The 20,102-nt window shown below is 43.6% G+C and overlaps 1 protein-coding gene across 1 annotated transcript in view; it reads right to left on the bottom strand.

Moving 5' to 3' along the window:
- The window catches only part of RHOJ (ras homolog family member J), a 60,584-nt gene extending 44,488 nt beyond the window's left edge, over positions 1–16,096 (bottom strand). Inside the window, exon 1 of the mRNA XM_068192165.1 lies at positions 15,190–16,096. Coding sequence (XP_068048266.1) covers positions 15,190–15,367 — 178 coding nt within the window. The 5' untranslated portion in view covers positions 15,368–16,096. The remainder of the gene's footprint in view (positions 1–15,189) is intronic.
- Positions 16,097–20,102: the final 4,006 nt, after the last annotated feature.

The following is a 20,102-nucleotide window of genomic DNA, read 5'->3' as shown; positions in this document are numbered from 1 at the left end:
TTCTAGAAATAGCTGGATGACAAACAAACCACTAGAAGTTCTAGTCTTGGCTACCTTACTATAAACTCAGCCCATAGATTTTTTTTTTTTTCAGAACTGCGGTTTCCCATCTGCCAATGGGTGAATATAAATCCCAGCAGATGTTAAAGAGACATCTGGAGTGTATCCATTGCACTCCCTGTGTCAGTGATCATCTCCCAGTTACTCTGTACTTTTGCTGAGCTAAGGGAATTTGTGGCCTTCCCTCCAACTGGGTGACTGCAGAAATTGTGATGTCAAACATCCTCTGCTACAGCTACCAAAGTCTCTGATGTTGAGATTCCTACTGAGCACTTGTATTTCCATAGCCAAGGGTTGAATGACCACCCAAATAAGCCATTCTATAAACTAATGCAGTGGGTGCTGAGGGTGGGCTTCCTGCTGTCCTGCAGGGCTGTGACAGGACTCTTGGCCATGGAGGAGCTGGGAACCTTCAGCAGCTCAAGAAGCTGAATGAGAGAATCCGAACATCTTGGAAGTCAAAATGAGGGGCGAGGATTTCCCAAGGAACCCAGAATGTCTGTTTCCAAACTGAATTTGAACGGGATCTCCAGCTCTACAAGGTGGCTTCACAAACCCTGCCCTAATTTTCCATAAGAGGTAGATATATTTTTCATCCTCTCACATCTGGCCATGGCCTGAGGTGTGCAGGCAAGAGAGAAAAAATTTCCAGCCAAGTACATATTTTTCTACCCTGGGAAAGACTCCATTGTACAGTGTGAATGCCAAAGTCCAGTTTCCTTCTGGGCTCTGCACATTTTTTGAAGTTGGTGTTTATTTTGCCTGATCTGCCCTGACTTTCTGGTTCCTGTTACTGTTCTCTCCTATTGTTGCTGGTGAACTCTGGCCCTTACCAGGATTTTGGTGGGGTTGCTTTTCTCTTAGCAGGTACATGGGAGATTTCCCAGAATTGGAGAAATGGTATCTGTATTCCCCTGCTGATCAGCCTCTTATTCCTCTGATTATTCCAAAACATGAAGAGAAATAAAGTTCATTAATGAGCCCCTGTAATTAACAGGGATGGAAATAGAGAGGGACATTAGAACTGTTGTCTTTGCTTAGCAAGAGGCATCTGTGAAATGATTTTGGGGAAAATTCCCTGAGATGGAAACTATAGGCACTTATTTATTTGTTTATACAAATTAATACAACAAGGAACAAAATTTGGGTTAAAAAAAGCCCCAAACATATGGCTTGTTTGTAATCAAATTCTTTGACAAAAATAAAGCATAGAATTATTAATACATGAACATTTCCCTGCATGTTCTGTAAATATATAAGGAGAAAATTGATACTTTATTCTCGAGAAATTATCTACTGTGTATCTGTATCTTTATTCTGATTCCTCAGGAGCTTAGAATTTTGTACAGAATTGCATTAATTAAAATACCTGCTTCTTTTTCTTATTTTACTCATCTATTGTCTTTTTATTATATGTCATACATTCGTTCACTTCAAGGGTTTCCTGACTTAGATTTGCTTGGCCCCAGCTCTGTGAGCCTTCCAAAACCAGATGAACCCATGTCTTGTGTGAACATAGTCAGCCTTGAAAAAGATTGCCTAAAAATCTATCACTTCTTCCTTTTTCAATCTGAAAATGTATTTACCACAATTTCTTCATGCTGAAGATTGTCAGACTAAAAGCTATTTATTATGGCAACAGGCATAAATATTTACAACTAATAGAGGCTGTATCTAAATTTAGGCACTCACACCCACCACACTGACTGGGAAAGGAAACCAGCCTCTTTCAGGTTATTCTTCCAGGTCTTCTAAGGAAGAAAATCCATCAGGCACCATCAGTAGTGACTTCTCACTACTTCTGTTGTCTCTGTTTTATTTCTTGCCTGACAGCTCACAGCAGGAACGCATTCAAAAGGGTTGCCCACATAGGAAATTTGAAATTCAGTGGTCCTCAGACACCCCAAATGAACTTCCTTAGGTCAGATGTAATTCATACTTATGACAGGATTTTGAGCCCTCCCTGGAGAAGCTCCTGGGAAGGACTGACTGTTTTAGCTCCAGGCTTATGGAATGAATCCCTCCTATCAAACAGCAGTGCCTTGGTTTGTTAACATGACAGAGAACAGAAATGCAGATATATAGAAGGGATCCTTGTGACAGAAATGGGAATATAGGTTGAATTTCAACTGAACTGATTGCACAGAACCCAATTCCCCTATAATGGTGCTCTTCCTAAGTAAATGCAGAATGAGCTCCCAATCAGGTCCTTTATATTTCCTCCATAATTTACAAGCAACATTTCTTGAATGTGGCCACAGACACCTCCCTCCATGTCCACTGGGCAGCACAGCTAAGTCCCTGTTCCAGTGTCACTAACTTTGGAGACCACTCACTGGAGCAAGATTGTGTCTGGCAGAGGGAAAATGTCCCTTGAAAACCTTTGAGAGTGTTTGGGGTATTTTCCTTCTCCTGGGAATCAAACATATATCATCTTATCAGAAATCAGAAATGTGGATTTATTGGACATTTACATGATGACAGAAGTCACCAAGAGAGAAGAGGAAAAAACCCCTCTGCAGTAGCCTGTACCAGAGAGAGTGAAGGCAGAATGAGCAACACTCAGCTCAAAGACTGTTTTCCCTTCTCCTGAGCACTTGCCTGGTTCTGCCATCAGGTTTGCCAAGGCTTGTGAGGATTGCCAACCTCTCCCTGCAACCACTGCAGCTCTTCATGTTGAGAGAGCCTAAAATCACACCTAAACTCATGTTATTTGAAGCACTTTCTTTGGAAATTTCTGTCTTTGCTGCACAAATATTTCAACTAAAGGAAGCCTACCCTTGGTTAATAATGATTGCAATACAGCAACTGGAAAAAGGATAGCAACAGCTAAGTAGAACTGGCCAGGGGGATGATAATTCAGCTTTGTGACAACTTCTGAGGTTTTACAATTTGTTTTCATTTTACAATGGAATGAAAACAAAACCTTCAGATATTATGTTTTCAATTTGGGCCTTTTTTGCTGCACTGTCAGAAATAACCAGAGGGCCCTGGACCTCAAGAATTTGTCCTTTCAAGTATTTAAAAAATGCTTCAGCTTTCGTGAATCAGCATTTTCTCTTGGTGGGACAGTTCATGAAAAATGCTCTGGCCAGGACTTTTGCTAACCCCAAAAGTTCAAAACTATGAGTCATATCCCCCAAACCATAGTTGTTACAAATCACTTGTTTTATGATTTGTGGACATCTTCTGGACTGTCTGCTCTTAAACATACCTTTCCCCGCCATCCTCTAAGGATGTACATTTCTTTCCCACAGTTCTCCACTTCTTCTCTTCTATTTACTTGGGCATTTTTTTGGTTCTCATGCAGCTCCTTGGCTTGTCTGACCTTCCCTAACTTACACAATACTGAGATAATATTTTTATGGAATTCTGTGGCAGGGCTTTGCCAGGAAAGAGGTGGCTGCTGGAATGGACATTGGACACCATGGGGTGGTCCCACCACCATCCCGCAAAGCCCTGTCTGGATGCTTGCTGGTTCTCACTCATCTCAGATGACATTTTCCATGGGGCAGAGCTGACATCTGTCAGGAGGAAGAACATCTGCTTTCATGCCCTTAGCCCTGGCCAGCTTGGCAGCATCAGAGGGAATCAGAAGAGACACCCGGTAATAATTATCACCCAGCGCGTGTGGGGCAGCCGCTATGTTCACAATGTCTGTGGTTTGGTTTTGGACCCAGCTGCCTCAGAGGTGGCTCTGCAGGATCCATATCTGGTTCTGGCCAGCTCCATGGCCTATGCTGTACCCAGGAAAGCTTTGGGAAGACCTTCTGTCTTTCTTTTTCTTTAACAGTTTAGGTAGAAAGACCCTGCTCATGAGAAAAAAAAAAAGCAGCGTGGAAAATAAATACCAAGAAAAGGAAATGTGGCTATTCAATCTGAAAGCTGGAGGAAGCAGCAGAAAGGAAATCAGGACCTGTAAAGACTACATGTGATGGAAAGTACAAGGTGCTCTCTAGTCAGGAGGTTTTTGTAAGAATTGTCTCATGCACCTCACCAAGACATACTGTGAATGCATTTGGCCAGGGACAAGACTCCCCCGTGTCCTTGGGATTTTCCACCCTGTTGGGCATAGTCTCAAAATACTGTTCTCCTTACAAAATCATTGCAAGACTCGTATTATTATTTTTCTTTTCCTAATCTCTCACTTTCATGCATTTAAATAGAAGGCAGGGGGAGAGAAACCCAGTTGGGAGCACCATATGGAGAGAACACAAGTTATTGCTGTTCCCCCATTATCTTGGCACAGATTTCCTTTGTCAAACATTACTTCAGATTTGGGACCTCATTTTATATTCACACTCCCTGTTGCTTCTTGCTTCCTTGGAAGCATTAGGAGGGACTTATGGTATTGCTACAAGGAGCTCTTTACAGGAAAGGAAGTAAATTGAGCAATGTGATTCAAATAATGGAAGAATGAATTATTTCACCATTTTAGCAGCTTCCCATGAGGGACACTCGAGGGAGAAAATGCACTTAACACTCTAAAGTATTAAAATAAAAGAACCACAGCAACCTCACCCAACTGGACTTGAACCAAACCAAATGGTTTAGGTAAATGCCTAGCAGATCTTCAAGTGGCACAATCTGTGAGAGACTATTTCTGTGCATGGCAAGGAAAATTCTCCATATTAATGACATCATGAACTGGCTCAGCTAATTTGGACTTCATCCATAAGGCCTGGTTTCTGGCAGATTAGCTGAATTTGTTTTGAGTATGAACTTCTCTTTTAATGTTGAGATTGATCCTGTTTTCATGGCTGATATTCCTGGAAAATATTTTCTTAAAGCTGTACTTCACATATATTTTTTTTTTAACGAGAAGTGTTGCTCCCTTGTATTCCTGGAAGAGGTTTAAAATATCCTGAGCAGTAACTAGAAAGTAATGAGATGAAGGGAACTGTGCTGGATTTTTGCAATTCATTGGTTACATTACTGGCTACCCAGAACAAAGCAGAGCTGTACTGTGGAGGTAAAGGGTCTTTCTAGGAGCTTAAATAATATCATCTTAATGGCCTCATAGAAGTTGTTCATGCTTTTGCTGAAAATTTTGATGGCATGTTTTCAATGAGCAAAAATGGGTTCAAACTAGACAGGAACTACAAGCAATTCTACAATCTCCTTTGTGTTCTTGATACAGCTGAAAAGGTTTGTGAGTAGCTGTAACTAAACAAAAATGAAGATGCAATTTCAGAACAGCTCTCTAGAGCTCTTTTGTGATTTATATGCAGATACACCACGAGCCCTCAGTGAAGTTTGTGTGCCCATGTGGAGCCATTTGGGAAGCAGGATCATACAGCCCAAACCCAGCTGGAATGGACAGCCTGAGGTCCGGGGCATTACTGCCACAAGCCATGGCTTGATACAGACAGCATAAAATAGATGGTCTCAGGGGGCATTTTCAGTGTGAGTTTGTGCCAGAGCTGAGATTCCCTTGTGGAAATGCCTCATCTTCTAAATAAAAAATCAAGTCCCTGCATTTCTGCTGCTTGTGGACAGAGACTTCAGCAACTGGGCTCCCAAAATTAGACATAGGTGTTGACTTTGCACCTAGTTGTTGGAGAAAGCCAGTTCTGAAATGGAGCTGGGGGCATTGCTCAGAAACCATGTGTGTCCTAGATGGGGAGGGTCTGGCTTGTGAGGACACAGCACCTGGATGGCTGCCAGAAGACGGAGCATGAGACAGTTTGTGAACTTAAAACACATTTTCCAACCTTATGGGATTTTCCTTTAAGTCTGTTCTCAGCAAAGCAGCATATTATTGCAAATAGATGCTCTTTTGGTCCCAACTCCCAGGGGACAGAAATTAATGCTATGTTTGAACATGTATGTTTTCCCACTCACTGCTGAAGCTGTGCTTTTCCTTAAAGTCTGCAGAAAGCAGAGCATGAGCAGATACTGTTAATGCCATTACTTCAAAGTTATAGCTGGAGTCAGTGCCAGAGAGTCTTTAGTAAGAGACGTGGCCTCTGTTTGCAGGGGTTGGAAAGCAGTTTCAGTGAGTCATCTCAGGCATCCTCCTGCACTGTAGCAGGACCTTTCTGTCCAGCCCCTCTGCACAGCCCTCTTTAACTCTTTCAGGTGTCTAAGTGCTGGCTCCTGCACTCATCCCTGGGACTGCTGTTTCCATGAGACACTTGCACACTGTCCTGAACCAGGAGTGAGGATGTTGGTACTGCACTGTGCTGCTTTTTCCCTCTTGCTCCAATGCCATCACCCTCCTGACTGTGCCTCCTGTGCCACTGTGCTTGGGAATATTTTTACAGCTGTCCATCTCCTTCCTTTGGGAGTTTTTTTTTTTTTTTTTTTCCCCAGTATTTCTCCTGTCAGTGAAAGTTTTTTTCCAGCCTTTTCTTCCCCTGAGGGTGGTTGGTGTATTTATGGATTCATTGCTGTGCCAGTTCCCGAGGTAAAATGGCAACCCTGGGGCAGCCCCAGCGCTGGCTTTGCTGCTCCACTGGACACACTCTGGATGTGGAGAACTGTGTTAGCTGAACTAACAGCCTGTCATGGTCTTTCATGCCTTCCCCTTCCCTGGGACCCCAAACACCACTTTGGATATGAGGATTAGCTAGGGGACAACAACTCCCAGCAGGTGACCGTGTCCCCCAGGACCCTTCCAAGCCATCTTGCCTCACATATGACTTTCCATTTAAGAAGAGGGTTTTGATCTTGGCCTTAAATCCATGAAGGGAGGAGACCTCTCACTTTGAATGCAAATTACGCTAGATATTAAATAAGGTAAAGCAACTTTTTTTGGTAATCTTTTAATTATTAGACATTACTTTAAAACTAATTTCCCCAGATATTATTTGAGGAGAAAAGGGAGATGAATACTAGTTCAATAATCCTGTTTAGAATTCTTTCATTCACTCCCCCTTGGTATAAAACATCAGGTGACAATTTGTAAAACTTTCGTTCTTTAGTAACATATTCCCTGACTTAGGTGGAAGACCCATAGGTCAAGGTAGAAGGACAATATAAGTGGAGAATGGCAAATGGTCACTTTTAAAAGCAGATGAGAAATATAACTTGGATTTTTTTATTGCAAAGATAAATAATAATTTGACAGGAGATGTCATTACTGTTTAATGACTTTGTCTGAACAGAACAATTGAAGGAAATATGTTTGCTCTTCCTCATGCCTTGCCATTTCCATGATGTCATTAGGTCTGGCCATAACAACTGGAAATTCAGAACATAGGAAAGGCACTGCCTGCATGGCAAAATCTACTCAGTGATGCAGAGTAGCCATGATGTGGATCACTAGTGCAGACATCAAAGTATCAAGTTTATGAAGAGAGCAGAAAATGAGAAGCAAGTTTTAGCAGAGGTATTTAGCATTGGCTTCATCAGTAACTAAGCCATTGCAATGATGACTTAGTGAAAACACTGCCACATCTGGCAGAAATGAAGTTCTAATGTCTAGGAATTTGGTTTCTTAGACTTCTTTGCTAAATTTTTGTTTTTCTTTCCTACATGTGGAGCATCTTCTGCTGTGAAGCATCGGCTTGGCTGCCTGATCTGCCACCACCCATAAAGTGACTCTGTCCCCTCATCTGGGTTGCTTGGCCACATGTACTGAGTCAATTATTGATTTTGAGATAGTGGATGTGATTAAGTTCAAGCTGTAGAGATTGTCCTTCAAGGGCCAGAGGCCACAGTTTCAGTTTTGGTCTTCTCAGCTGATGTCACCTCCTGCAATGCTAGGCAGATGACAAGGGGAGGGAAAGACTAGGCCTGACTGTCTTAGAGTAGTGGAGAAGAAAAGGATAATTTTTAAAAATCCCTTCATGTCTCTTTGCAGCAGTCCATTGCTGCAAAATTTAAAAATCTGTTTGCCCATCCATATATCAGAAGAATCACGCCAAAAAGTTATTTTCTAAAGCTCTGGGCACAAGGTGCTAGGTTGGGCCAAACTCACAGCCTGGTGTCTTCATCTCTGACATAACAGTGAGCAACTTTAAGACAATTTGCCATTCACCAGGCCAAATTTAGGTCTTGTCCTGAAATCTAAACCAAGGTTGTGCCAGCTCATTTCTTGCAGAAGTCTTTTTCATGAACTTATTATATCACTCAATCTTCCTGATACATGGTTCAACCCTGGTTTTTTGCACACCTTGTTAAAATTCTATCCTCAAGAACTTTTATAAAGTGATAAGTTCCCTGGGTTAATCACATACCATGCAAAGAAATATTTCTTTTTAAGCCACTTGACTTTTCCTTCTTTCCAATCATTCCCTCAGGCCTGTGGCTGACCTTAAGAAAAATCCCATCATTCTACATCCCAACCACCAACACACATTCAAATGGTCTAACTCCTTGTTTAGTATTCTTTGTGATTCCTCTTGCCCTTCAAGCATCACATATCTAAGACAAAAGAGTAGACAGTGGGGCTTAGGTGGAATTTAGACTGGATAAATCTGGATAAAGCAACATGGCTGCTCCATCTACTCCTCTAATTCCTGCCCCTATCCTTTGTGATGTGTGCTGTAGTTTCCTTACTCTCTATACCCAGTTTTCAGACTGCCAATGTCATTCACGGTGCAGTGTTGTCCTCTGCTGTGCTTGAAGTACAAGGACATCCACTGGCTGCTGACATGGGCTGGAGAAATCAGTTCCCTGTCCTGGGCTGTCTGCTGAGTCCTGGCTCCTGGTGGGTGTTGGATTGGTGCAGAGCTCTTCTGGGCCTCTCTGGAGCACAAAGTCAAAATGAAACCAAACCAGGAGTGCCAGCAGTACTAAGAGAAGCTGCATAACACAGCCAGAGGCAAAGGCAAGGAGCAGCTAGGGTGCTGCAGGCTCATCCCCATTCCCAGCTGTAGGGGCAGGGGACAATGGGGACTTTGCCACCACAGTGCTCAGAGCACTGCTGCAGAAACCATCTGCCCTGAGAAACAGAAACCCAAAGCACACACCTCTGTCTCCATGGGCTTCAAGTGGATTGTGCAGCCTCAGGACAATACAGGGATGTGTGTGAGGAAGAGATAGCAGCGATAGTTATCTCGGGTCTTTGCATACTGACAGCACCTTCAGAAGGAAAAGGCCCTAAGATGCTTGGGGGTGTATGTGGAGCCTCCCAAATGAGTGTGGAATATCCACGTTGATTCAGACAAAAGGCATGCTTTGGTAAAAAGACTGTTCAGTCTTCCTGGATGTGAAAAACCTGAGGATCACTACATCACCTCTGACTAGTATGACTCAGGACAGAATTAAACCTTCTGTGGGGAGACTGACAATTAGTGGTTCTGGAAAATTCATCTTCAAAAAATCCAGCCATGGAAATATTTGAATTACACTGGTGTGTTTGTTGTGTCATCATACCTTGAATGTTTTTTTGAGATCCCTGGTCTATTCTGGATGATACTAGGAAGATTGGCAGAGAAGTCTTTTCAGCTCCTGAGAGGCAAAATGAACATATCTGTTCAGTGGCTGCCAGTTTAAAGAACCAGCTCTTAAAAGAGTCAATGCTTTCTTGTCTCAAGGCTAAAGTTCAAATCTGTGTGATCAAAATTGGATGAACATCAAAAGGAAAAAAAACCCCACTGCAAATATCCATGCAAATAAACATCACAGCTCTCTTTCAGTGCTATTTATATCTATTTGAGTTTAATGACCCCAAACATTGTATGAAGAGTTTCTCTAATGTGCTACCAAGACTGTTTATAGGAGACAACTGTCTCAAGAATGTGGCAGTGTGAAGACTCCCACGGCAGCACCCATGCAGAAATTGTAGATCTACTTGGGCAGTCTTTTCCTGTCAGTTTCAACAGGGAAGAAAAAGTGACGGTCTCAGGGTTATCACTTACACACCATGGCAAGCAGGGATAGGGTGAAAGCAGAGTGCATTAGCAATCAATTCAAAATGGCTAGCACACCAAAAGTGTGGTCAGATGTGCTCTCGTGCCTGTAGCTGGAGAAATTTGGGATGTTAGGGCTCCCCTTTGGTTTCTCCCATGTCTTGGCTAGTGTTTCTTGCTCCTTGGGGAGAGGCTGCAAGGCAGAGCTGCCTGGTGCTTGGCCTGTCTCCCCTGGGTGCCCCTGCCAGCCCCAGGACAGAGAGCAACCAGCCATAGGTATCCCTGGGATCACTGATAGCCCACTTCCAACTCCTTTCCTCCATGGGGGGACATGAGGAACAGGCATTTGGGTCAGTGCTGTGACATGCAGGCAGGACATAATAGATCTGTGGATTTGCACAGGTATGAGCTGCCTGCTCTGGGCAAGAGCAGCCGTACAGCTTCTATGCTACTAAAAATGCCAGAGCAGGAGACTCTCCCTTCTCGCATAGCTTGTCTGGCCAGCAAGGTTGGGATCACTGCTCTGTGAGACTGGTGATGCTCCAGCCCACTTCAGTGCAAAGTCAGACACATTACATTGAATCATAACTACAAAAAATGCATCTCCTAACAGTAAGTAATGTCTCTCTTCTTCTATATTGTTTTTAATTTACAGAGCCCCAGTTGGGGCTGAGATATTCTGTATGCTATTAATTAGCTGGTCACATGCCAATGCTAATTTTTTTCAAATGGGTTCACTATTTATAAATATTCACCAGTTTGTGCCTACACGAGGGGAGGGAGGGACATATTTACAGCATCTACTTTTTTGCAGATGCTTTGCAGCTCTCCTTTGGAGGAACTGACCTCTCTCATTTATCAAAGATGCAACTTTGGCCCCTAAAGCTGTTTGTATGGTATTCATCTTTGTACTATGCCTGAACTAGACCTGAGTTTAAGACTCACAACCCACAACCCTCTTCTCCTCAGACTTCAGCCATCTGATGGGTCCAATCACCCTTGTCTGCACAGTGGGCCAAGTTAGCTGCATGCCATTGTTACTGCTCCTTAAGCATGGAGAGTTGGTTTTTTTTAACTTACAAGAAATGCACTTCTGGAATAGAATGGAATAGTTTCAGTTGGATGGGGCCTACAGTGATCATTTAGTCCTGCTCGACCATTTCAGGGCTGACCAAAACTCACAGCACATAATTAAGGGCATTATACAAATGCCTATGAAATACTGAGAGTCTTGGGGCATTGATCACCTCTCTAGGAAGCCTGAATATAATTTTTAGGGCAAATAAATTTCATGCTAAAAATTGCTATGTTTTTAGGCTTCATGAATATAAAATGGGATGCTCAGTGGCTTCCTAAGTAACAACACACATTTTTCTTATGTATTTCACAGAGCAAGCCAGCTAACTTTGGTACTATTAAACCAACTCTGCTAGTTGTTGAATTGCATTTTTTTGCTGGTCGAACCTCAGCCCTAAATAAACATTTGTAACCTCACATAGCTAGGCACAATACAAGTGACCCTGGCTGAGAGACCTTTGCTCATGGAAAACCAGCATTTGGTGTTCAAAGGAGTGGAACCAGCATGTTAAAGCATCTACTCACTATCCAAACAGCCCCTATTGTTACAGTTATTGCCAGCAATATCCTGTTTGTCACTAGGATAGCACTTTGGTGAGCCTGCCCTAGAAACAGCCATTTGCCTTGTGGCTAAACACTTCCAGTGCAGGACTTGGAAATTCACCAAAGCAAGGAAACCTACTCAGGGCTCTGGCCTCCAGCAAAACCTCTTCAAAATGCCTTGAGAAATAACCAGACTCATAAAATTCCATGCATCCAATGAAATAAACCATTTTCATATCCAAGTAACAAATTTGCCCTCCCCATCTGTCTGGCCTTGCTCTGATCCTACTCTATACCTGTCACATCTCAGCACTGGCTACAGGCCCTGAAGAAATTCGGTTTTGTGGACTGTGGGTGAAATCTGAGGCAGGATATTACCAGTGTGGAGCTAATAACTGGTCTGGACCTTTGTGCAGTGCAGCTGCACACGTGGTGAGCCACCAAAAGCTTTTTGTGCCAGGCACCGCTTCGTCCGAGCTGTAAATGCTTGTGTGAGTTATCTGCAGGAATATCTGCTCCTTCCCTGGGCGACACTCAGCTCCTGCCTTTGATTTTCTTAGAGGCAGGTTGGGCCCAACTTTTATAAAGTGGTTTCAAGCTCTTTCATGTGAAAGGCATTGAATAAGCACCGTGCAGATCTAACAGTGCAGGAATTCAGCTGTTTCTTCCTCCCACCACTCCTGTTGCTACGTCCACCTGCTTCAGCTGCAGGAGCTGAGGAGATGAGATGCAGCAGGGCAAGTGCACAGAGCTGGTGCTTCAGGGCCACGAACAGTTAACGCCTTGGCCACGGCACTGGTGCAGCTGGAGCTTTTCCCAAAGCTGGGCTGGAGAGCATCACTGTCTCCCCCGAGTCGCTGGAGTCGTGGCAGTGAGAAACAGCTCTGAGATCACCACTGGAATCCTTGGGTTTTAATGCTTCCCCTCCCCACCCCCTACATTTTCCATTAGAGAGAAGTAAATTGGTAAATGCCCCGGGAGTCCCAAGCAGGAGGTGACCTGGTGAGGCAAGAGGAAGCCCTTGCTAACACACCACTGCTGGAAATAATGCCTGGGTGGTAAACCTTCCATGGAAAGTGAAGCTTTGCAAAAATCTGCAGGAATTAATTGCTTTTGAGCATTTCCAGCACAGAAATGAACCATTGAATCTGATGTTTTCAGCCTGCTTGGGAAAACTGAAACACTTGTTTTCAGCAGTGGCAGGGACAGGGGTAGACAAACCATTTTCCTGGGGTAAATTCAAATGTGATTTTCCAGAGCCTCCTACACCTTTCAGGACATGTCCATGTATGCAGCTTTCCCAAATGCTGTGCTGCCACCATGCCCATGGTACCTCTGTGACCATGGTACTGCTGTGCCACCTCTCCTCTTCACCATGGGCTGCCACGCAGATGGACGTGGGAAATCCAGTGGAAGATCCTAAAAACTGTAAGCTCAGGGGTAAGGTTGCTCCAAGTGAGTTCTTTGCTCGGGCAATACCCAAAGTATTTTAAATAGGCTGTGGTATACTTTATGCCATGTAATATTTTTATGAGTGGGATTTTTTTTTCCAGTACTCTGCTCTAGAAGTCATTCCTACTGCTCAACTCTGTGTGCAATTTTGTAGTGAAATTGGTTTAATAAATTATGGGATTCCTCAAAACACTGAAATTTCATTTGTGATCAGTGCTAGTTTTGACCACTGCCACTGGGCAGGGATTGTCTCAGAACAGCATGTTAATGAACAGAGCTATTTTTTCCCCTTATTAGTTTTCTCACTGAAAATACTTTCATATTTATGTGCTATAGTAGTTAAGAAGGCAGATAAAAATAGCTGGAGATATTTTAGAGGTTAAATCTTTAAACTCTGAAAATGAGACTTGATTTAAAAGTGCCTTCATACTCTTTTTATCCCAAGGAAATCAGGATTATGCAACTTCATCTTCCCATCCTTCCCTCAGCCCTTGTATCTCTCAGTAGCTTTTGAGCCCAGTGGCAATTTCCAGCAGTTCTGACAGAGGAAAGGGAATCAAAGCAAGTCCCTGCAAGTCACCTGTGGCTGCTTAGAGAGGAGAAACTCAGAGTGGTGCCCCCACCACGTGCCACGTGTGTGCCCTCAGGCTCACACCAAAACCACCAAGACTGATGCCCACGTGGTCTGGCACCAGCTATTGGATGGCTTTTCCCATAGGCAGAGGTATTTGCAGGGCATGGAGGAGAGTGGGAGAAGGGCAATGGGGGCTGGGATCAGCATTTTGTAAGGGATGAGCAGATCTGAAGTTATCACAGGAAAGTGGGTGCTGTTGCAGTGTAAGGCAGCCCTTAGGGACTTTGGCTCATGGAAGCACATATTTCCAACAGGCAATATTCTGTTGTATATCTTGTCTGTAGAATTTTTTTTTTTTTTTTTTTTTTTTTTTTTTTTTTTCTCTAAAGGGATCACTCAATCTATCTGGTGGGAAGGGCAGAGAAAAGAGAGAGCTGCTTGCATTAGAAGTGACGCTGCCCACTCTTGTGGAGGAAAAGGTCTTCACATTTCCATGGATCAGATTCTGCAATTACACAGCTTTCTTGTTTGGCCAGTTCATCTGCTAAATCTGACATGGAGCCAGAATGCAAACAAGGATTTTTTCCCATTACAGAATACCAAATCTATGATAAGCCATGCCATGAAAATTCAGTTTTTAAGGAGGTGGGGAGAGATGAGGGAAACTCCAACTACTGCTGCAAGATAAGCAATGAGTTTTGCAGTGCTTCTAGAATCTGTGTCAGGGATCTCATTAAAAATCTCCCTAAGCCAACGGAGCTCTGTGAGAAAAAAAACAGCAGAATTTGGGACAGTAAAATTTAAGCAGATGTTTGAACACCAGTTTTAGCCCATGAAACATCTGCGTGATAACTTTGGACACAGCTGGATAAAGTCAGTAATTGCTACAGAAAGAGGCCTGTGAATATTGTACTTAATCTGTGGGTCTGTTCTGCACAGCAATGCAGTGAATATCATTGGTGATCTTGGTTATGTTTGTGTTTTTTTCTTATGCTACAAATTCCCCTACTATGAAGGATTCAAATCAATCACATCTTCTGCTTTTCACTACCATCAAGTTGTAGTATTAAAATCTATTTATAGATGGAGTAAGAAACGTCTCTGAAAGGAGAGTTATATACTGACAGCTTGGAAAGAGACTATGCTGGTTTTCTCAAAGATCTCCTAAAATAGGATATATTCTCAAACACTATTCCTTAAATAGGATATATATATTGTAATTTATGTATCATTTGCCAAGAGGGACAAGATTGTGATAGCATATATATATATTTATATATATATATATATATATATACACACATATATATATAGTCTTCTTAACTGCAAACTGCAAAGCTCAGAACTTCAAAAACTAAGCAAGAATACAAAGTGACAGAGGCTGAATCACATTTGTTGTCCCAAAACACAGTGGATTTAACTGCATCCCTAATGCTTCTTATTTGCCAAAACCAAGACAAAAATCAGAAGCAAACAAATAAATTCTCTGAATAAATCCTGCATTGTCCCAATTTCATGAGCTGCCATCTAAGCTGCCTGACAGCCATCCAGGCCTGAATGACATTCCTGGACAAGAGGTAACCCATGCATCCCTTTTGAACTGTCCTCTCCTCGAGCTGCCTTCACCTCCCACCTGGCTGTCCTGCAGCTCTCGATTAAATTTCCTTTAAAGCCCTTTCTTACCTGCATAGTGGTCAAACACAGTGGGGACGTACTCCTCTGGGAAGGCATCATTGGCATAGCTCATCAGCAAACAGGTTTTCCCAACTGCACCATCCCCAACCACCACGCATTTCAGCATCTTCTTGGTGTTGTTCCTGCTCCCGTCAGTGCAGTTGTCATTTTCCTCCTTGCAGTTCATTCTTGCTGCTGCCGCTGCTCTTGCTGCTCCCAGGACTTCCAAGTGCACATGAAGGAAAAATGAAGTGCGATTGTATTGACTTTTCCTGAGTTTGGAGAAGGAGGGGGGTGGGGGGAGAGCAGCAAATCTCAAACTCAGGAAATCATACTAATGTTTCCAGGCTGTCACAGCCGCTTCTAACAGTTACCAGATCAGTCAAGAGGATCATCGAGGTGAATAAATTAAACACACAGAGAGGAATATCATAGAAAAAAGAGTGATCTGTCCTTTTTCGTTTGTCCCAGTCAGGAAATCCTCATCCTGCCCGGTCGTTCCCAGTCTTTATCGCGACTTCAAAAAATATCAGCAGCCTGTGGCTTCGATCCGTGTCTCCCTTCCTCCAGCCTGGCCGCAGGAACCAGGGATTCCTGTTAAATCCACTCCATTTTCCATCTCATTTCTACATGGAGGAGAGTCTGGAGGCTTTTAATGGAGTTTTTCCTTTCTTTCTCCAGCTTGCTGTGTGTCAGGAAATCATGGGTTTCCTGCTGAATTCCATATTAGGATCAGTGGGCTTGTGAAGGGCTGCAAACAATGGGAGCTCTGTGTGTATTTGTACTTTGGAGGAACTCTGCCAGGACATGGGGAAAGGAAAACACTAGAGGTCCCCCTGCAGAATGAAGTTTTTTAGGCTCTCTGCTCCATCCAGCTGCTCTCCGGGCTGCCGGCCCCGGCGAGGAGGATTTGGGAGAGTTTGGAATACGAGAGTCCTGGAGATGCACGGCCAGGCTGTGAGCTCTGCCCCTGTCCCAGGGATTCCTGCTGATCCCAGGCACAACCTTCTCTCATCTCAAATAGGTATTTTCTCCCATTTGGGAAAGGGGGAGGTGGAGAAGCAGAGAGGAGGTATAGTGGCTACATAATGTCAACTTTCTGTCTCTATAGCTCTTTAAAGTGTTTGTTATATGAATAAATAACTGATTTTTCAGTTCACACACTCTGAAGTTTCTCTTGCTTTTCCCCTCATCCCCCCTCTTTCAAAAAAGACAGATTTCCCCCTCCTAATGTAAAGCTGTAAACACAGACAGAGAGAATAAAGTGGAATTAAGAGTTAGAGAAATTAAAAAATTGAACAAACAAACAAACAACCCCCTGTATAGCAGTCTGTGAAAAACCACCTTTGAACTACATGATTCCTGCCGCCTCCTCTGGTTTGTTCCGGTGCTTCACGTGCCTCCTAAGTCTTCTCCCCATTTAAATACACAACAATCTACATGTACACGAAGAGCAAAACTTCCCACTCCTTGAACAGGAAAGATTTTGCAATTTCCAGCAGAAACGAGCCAGACATTGACACAAACCCCAGTGCAGCAGCTCAGCACATCCTGCTGGCTGCATTTCCCCTCCACGAGGCTGGAAGGCTTTGAGAGGGGGAAACACCCCCCTGCTGGCACTCCACCGGTGATAAACACTTCCCCTGCCCTGCTCACACCTGGTGAGAGATAAATGCCCAAAAATACACCCAAGTGCACACCTGGAAGTGCAAAGAGCAACACAGCCTTAGAAAGGAAAACTTATAGCCCCAAACTGTAGGAGTAAGGACAAACAAAACCATAACAATGGAAGTCTGTAGTCTCAAAATGTGTGTCCTTCAATTTTTTTGTGGTGAAGGGGCACGGCAGACCCACCTGCAACCTCCCCTGGACAGGCTAAGTCTGTCAGAGCTCTTCAATGATCTACCTGGGCTGGATCAGCTCTGGACACCTTCCCCAAGAGGTGCTAGAATTACGGAATCCTGTAATAGTTAGGGTTAGATGGGACCTCAAAGATCATCTAGTCCTAATCCCCCTGCCTTGGGCCACCTTCCACTAGACCAGATTGCTCCCAGCCCCCTCCAACCTGGCCTTGAACACTTCAAGGGATGGAGGATGGATAAAACATGTGAGCACGGTTTGTCTGTTCACCTGGAGAGCCCCAGGGAGCTCTGTTTGCTGTGTCTAACCAGGAGTCTTGGTCGTTCAGTAATTTGTGCCCTGTGACCTTCACCTCATCCATTCCCCCTCCCTGCTGATAACAGGGAGCTGAGCAGGCAGTGTTAGGCCCAGCATCACGCCTGCCATCAGAGGCATCACTAAAGTGTTTCCCAGAGTTAGGAGATCAGGTGCATCCTCCTAGCTCCAAACTGCAGCCCAAGGCTGAGCTTCATCCAAGAAAACCTGTGAGCTCTGGGCATCAGGACCTCCATTCTCCAAGCGTTTGCTCTGCTGATCCCTTCCACCATCAGCAACCTGGCTGGGCCATCCTGAGGTGCAGCACATGTTACAGGAATTTGTTCTTTAAGCTTATTTCTAGTTGTCATCAAGGTCAAACTCAAAGCCTGTGCTCTGTTTAGTGGCTGTGCAGCTGAGTAGGTACCAGCACCCTGATCCCCTCTGTGCCTTTGCTTACTAGCCTGGTGACCTGGTGGGGAAAGTTTGCCAAATATGTAGGTCCATGCTGTTGCAAGGTAACTGCAGAGCCAGAGGAAGAAAAACATTCCAACAATTCATGGTTCAGTTCCCCACTGCATCTATCAGACAAAAGCAAAAGCTGCCTTGCTTCCCATTTTACACTGGCATAATCTATCTGCAAGCTTTTTTCAACATCAGACATACTCCAGTTAAGGCAAGATTTAATGCTAACTGGGCCAGATTTAGGCCTGCAACAAAATCCCCATGGCTCATTCCTCCCTGATCACAAAGCTGGACAAGTCCCAGCAGGACTGTGCCCACGTCCCCTTCTTTTGCAAGAGGTTAAATGATGAAATTTCATTGCTGTTTTTCCTGGAGGATTAAAGTGATTTTATTCTCTCTTCCCCTTAAAAAAAAAAATCTTCCAAAATTTAAAGGTTTTCTTATGCTATTAAGGGGCTGAACTGGAGGATCATAGAATCAGAGAAACCCAAAGTCATTAAGGTTAGAAAAAATGTCCAAGGTCATCGAGTCCAACCTTTGCTCAGTTATCACACATCAACCAAATCAGAGCACTGAGTGCCACATCCAGTAATTTCTGAGAACTTCCATGGGTGGTGACTCCACCACCTCCCTGGGAAGCCCATTCCAATGTTGGACCATCCTTTCAAGGGAGAAATTCTTCCTGAAATCCTTAGGTCTTTGCAGACCCTTCCAATTCTAAGCTCTGAGGCATGGGACACTTTGTGGGGGACCAGTTTTAGTTAAAAATGCATCAATAAAAGGCCTTATATCCCTCAGTGTGAATAATGGAAGTGCAGCTGTGAAGCCAGCGCCTAAATAATGGATGGCCTGGAATAAATAACAGGAGGAGTTTATCTTGAATGTGAAAGAAAGCTGACATCTGACCTGCAAAACTCAAACTCGGTGCTACAACTTTGCTTTACCTATATAAGTGATATGTGCAGCTTTAGAGGAGTTATGATAAAGTTATAAAACAATAATTATATCCAGACTGCAAACACATGTTCTTTTTAATCTCATTACTTTAACTCAGTTTGGCTCCATTTAGATCAGCTGGATCAAAACATTTTAAGAGCTGGTTTAGCTTCAGCAAAGTTTGATCACATTGTTTTACAGCACTTCTCTCAGGGGACTGAGAGAGTGTTTACCCCTCTGCTGCTCTGGAGTTGTTGTTTTACTTATCAAGTTAGCTCTGACTTTACTGTGTGAATTAACAGGTCAGACCTGTCATCTAGCAGTCTGGCAAAGTTTGAGGCAATCCTGTGGCATTTTACAGAAGATTTGTTAACCTGCAAATGGCAAGTGGCAATTCTACAGGTTAAGCTGACCCTTCTGCACTGCTGTGCAAGTTTCAGCTCCCCTAAGAGCGCTTCTGAGCAATGGAGCTGCCTTCAAGCCCCAGCCTGGAAGCCACGTGGTTATTGGTAATCATTAGCAAATGTCAGAGAGGTCTAATGATTTTCTAGATCCAGGTCTGTTTGTTGTTGTTGTTGTTTTTTTTTTTTTTTTTTTTTTCTTTCTATTTCACTAATCAGATTAGAATTGTCAGATTTTTCACAAGATTTCAAGATTTCAATCATTACCATCTCACAAACGCAATAAGAGCAGGCTGGTTACAAGCCACAATTTGGGAAGATGTGTCTGGGGAAAAAAAAAAAAAAAAAGTAAAACCAACTAGACTGAATGCTTGGAAATCTTGTTTAAATGTGTGTCGTTCTTGGGTATCCAGCCCAGTTTGTTTCCCACTGATTTTACAGGTTTCTAGGCAAGGGCACCACAGCACAAACAGATCTGGGCAGGTGGAGTGAAGACGAGCACCGTGGAATGAAGATGTCACCTGAGGCACTTTCCAGCCAAGTTTCTCAGGCAATCTCTGCTGTAGATGAAGTGCCTCTGACCTTTTGTTAATTAATGGATTTACTGGCAGTAGATCTCTTCCTAAGGCTGCAGAGTATCTCCAACTCCCATGTGCTGTGGGGATGCATCACCTTCATCTTCATCGGCACAGGTCAGACAGGGGTGCCTGGCAGTGCTCCCTTGGGGATTAGTGAGTTCAAGGCTGGTGCAAAAATTTTAGGTGAGAAGATCTGCAGGACACAAAGGACTTGCAAATTTTTAAATTAGCTCTGCAATTAGCAGTATCTTGGCCAATTAACTCTACTCTGTACTTCTGTGCAGGCTTACAGGAGGAAAAAAGGGATATGATGCTCTGTCGTGCTCTCCCTGCTCTCTTCCCCTGGCCAGCCTGCCATCCCCACATTTCTCCAGTGCCTCCTGAAATG

The sequence above is a fragment of the Anomalospiza imberbis genome, chromosome 6 (assembly GCF_031753505.1).
Source record: "Anomalospiza imberbis isolate Cuckoo-Finch-1a 21T00152 chromosome 6, ASM3175350v1, whole genome shotgun sequence".
Taxonomy (NCBI): Eukaryota; Metazoa; Chordata; class Aves; order Passeriformes; family Viduidae; genus Anomalospiza; species Anomalospiza imberbis.
This window is presented reverse-complemented; position numbering and strand designations above follow the sequence as displayed.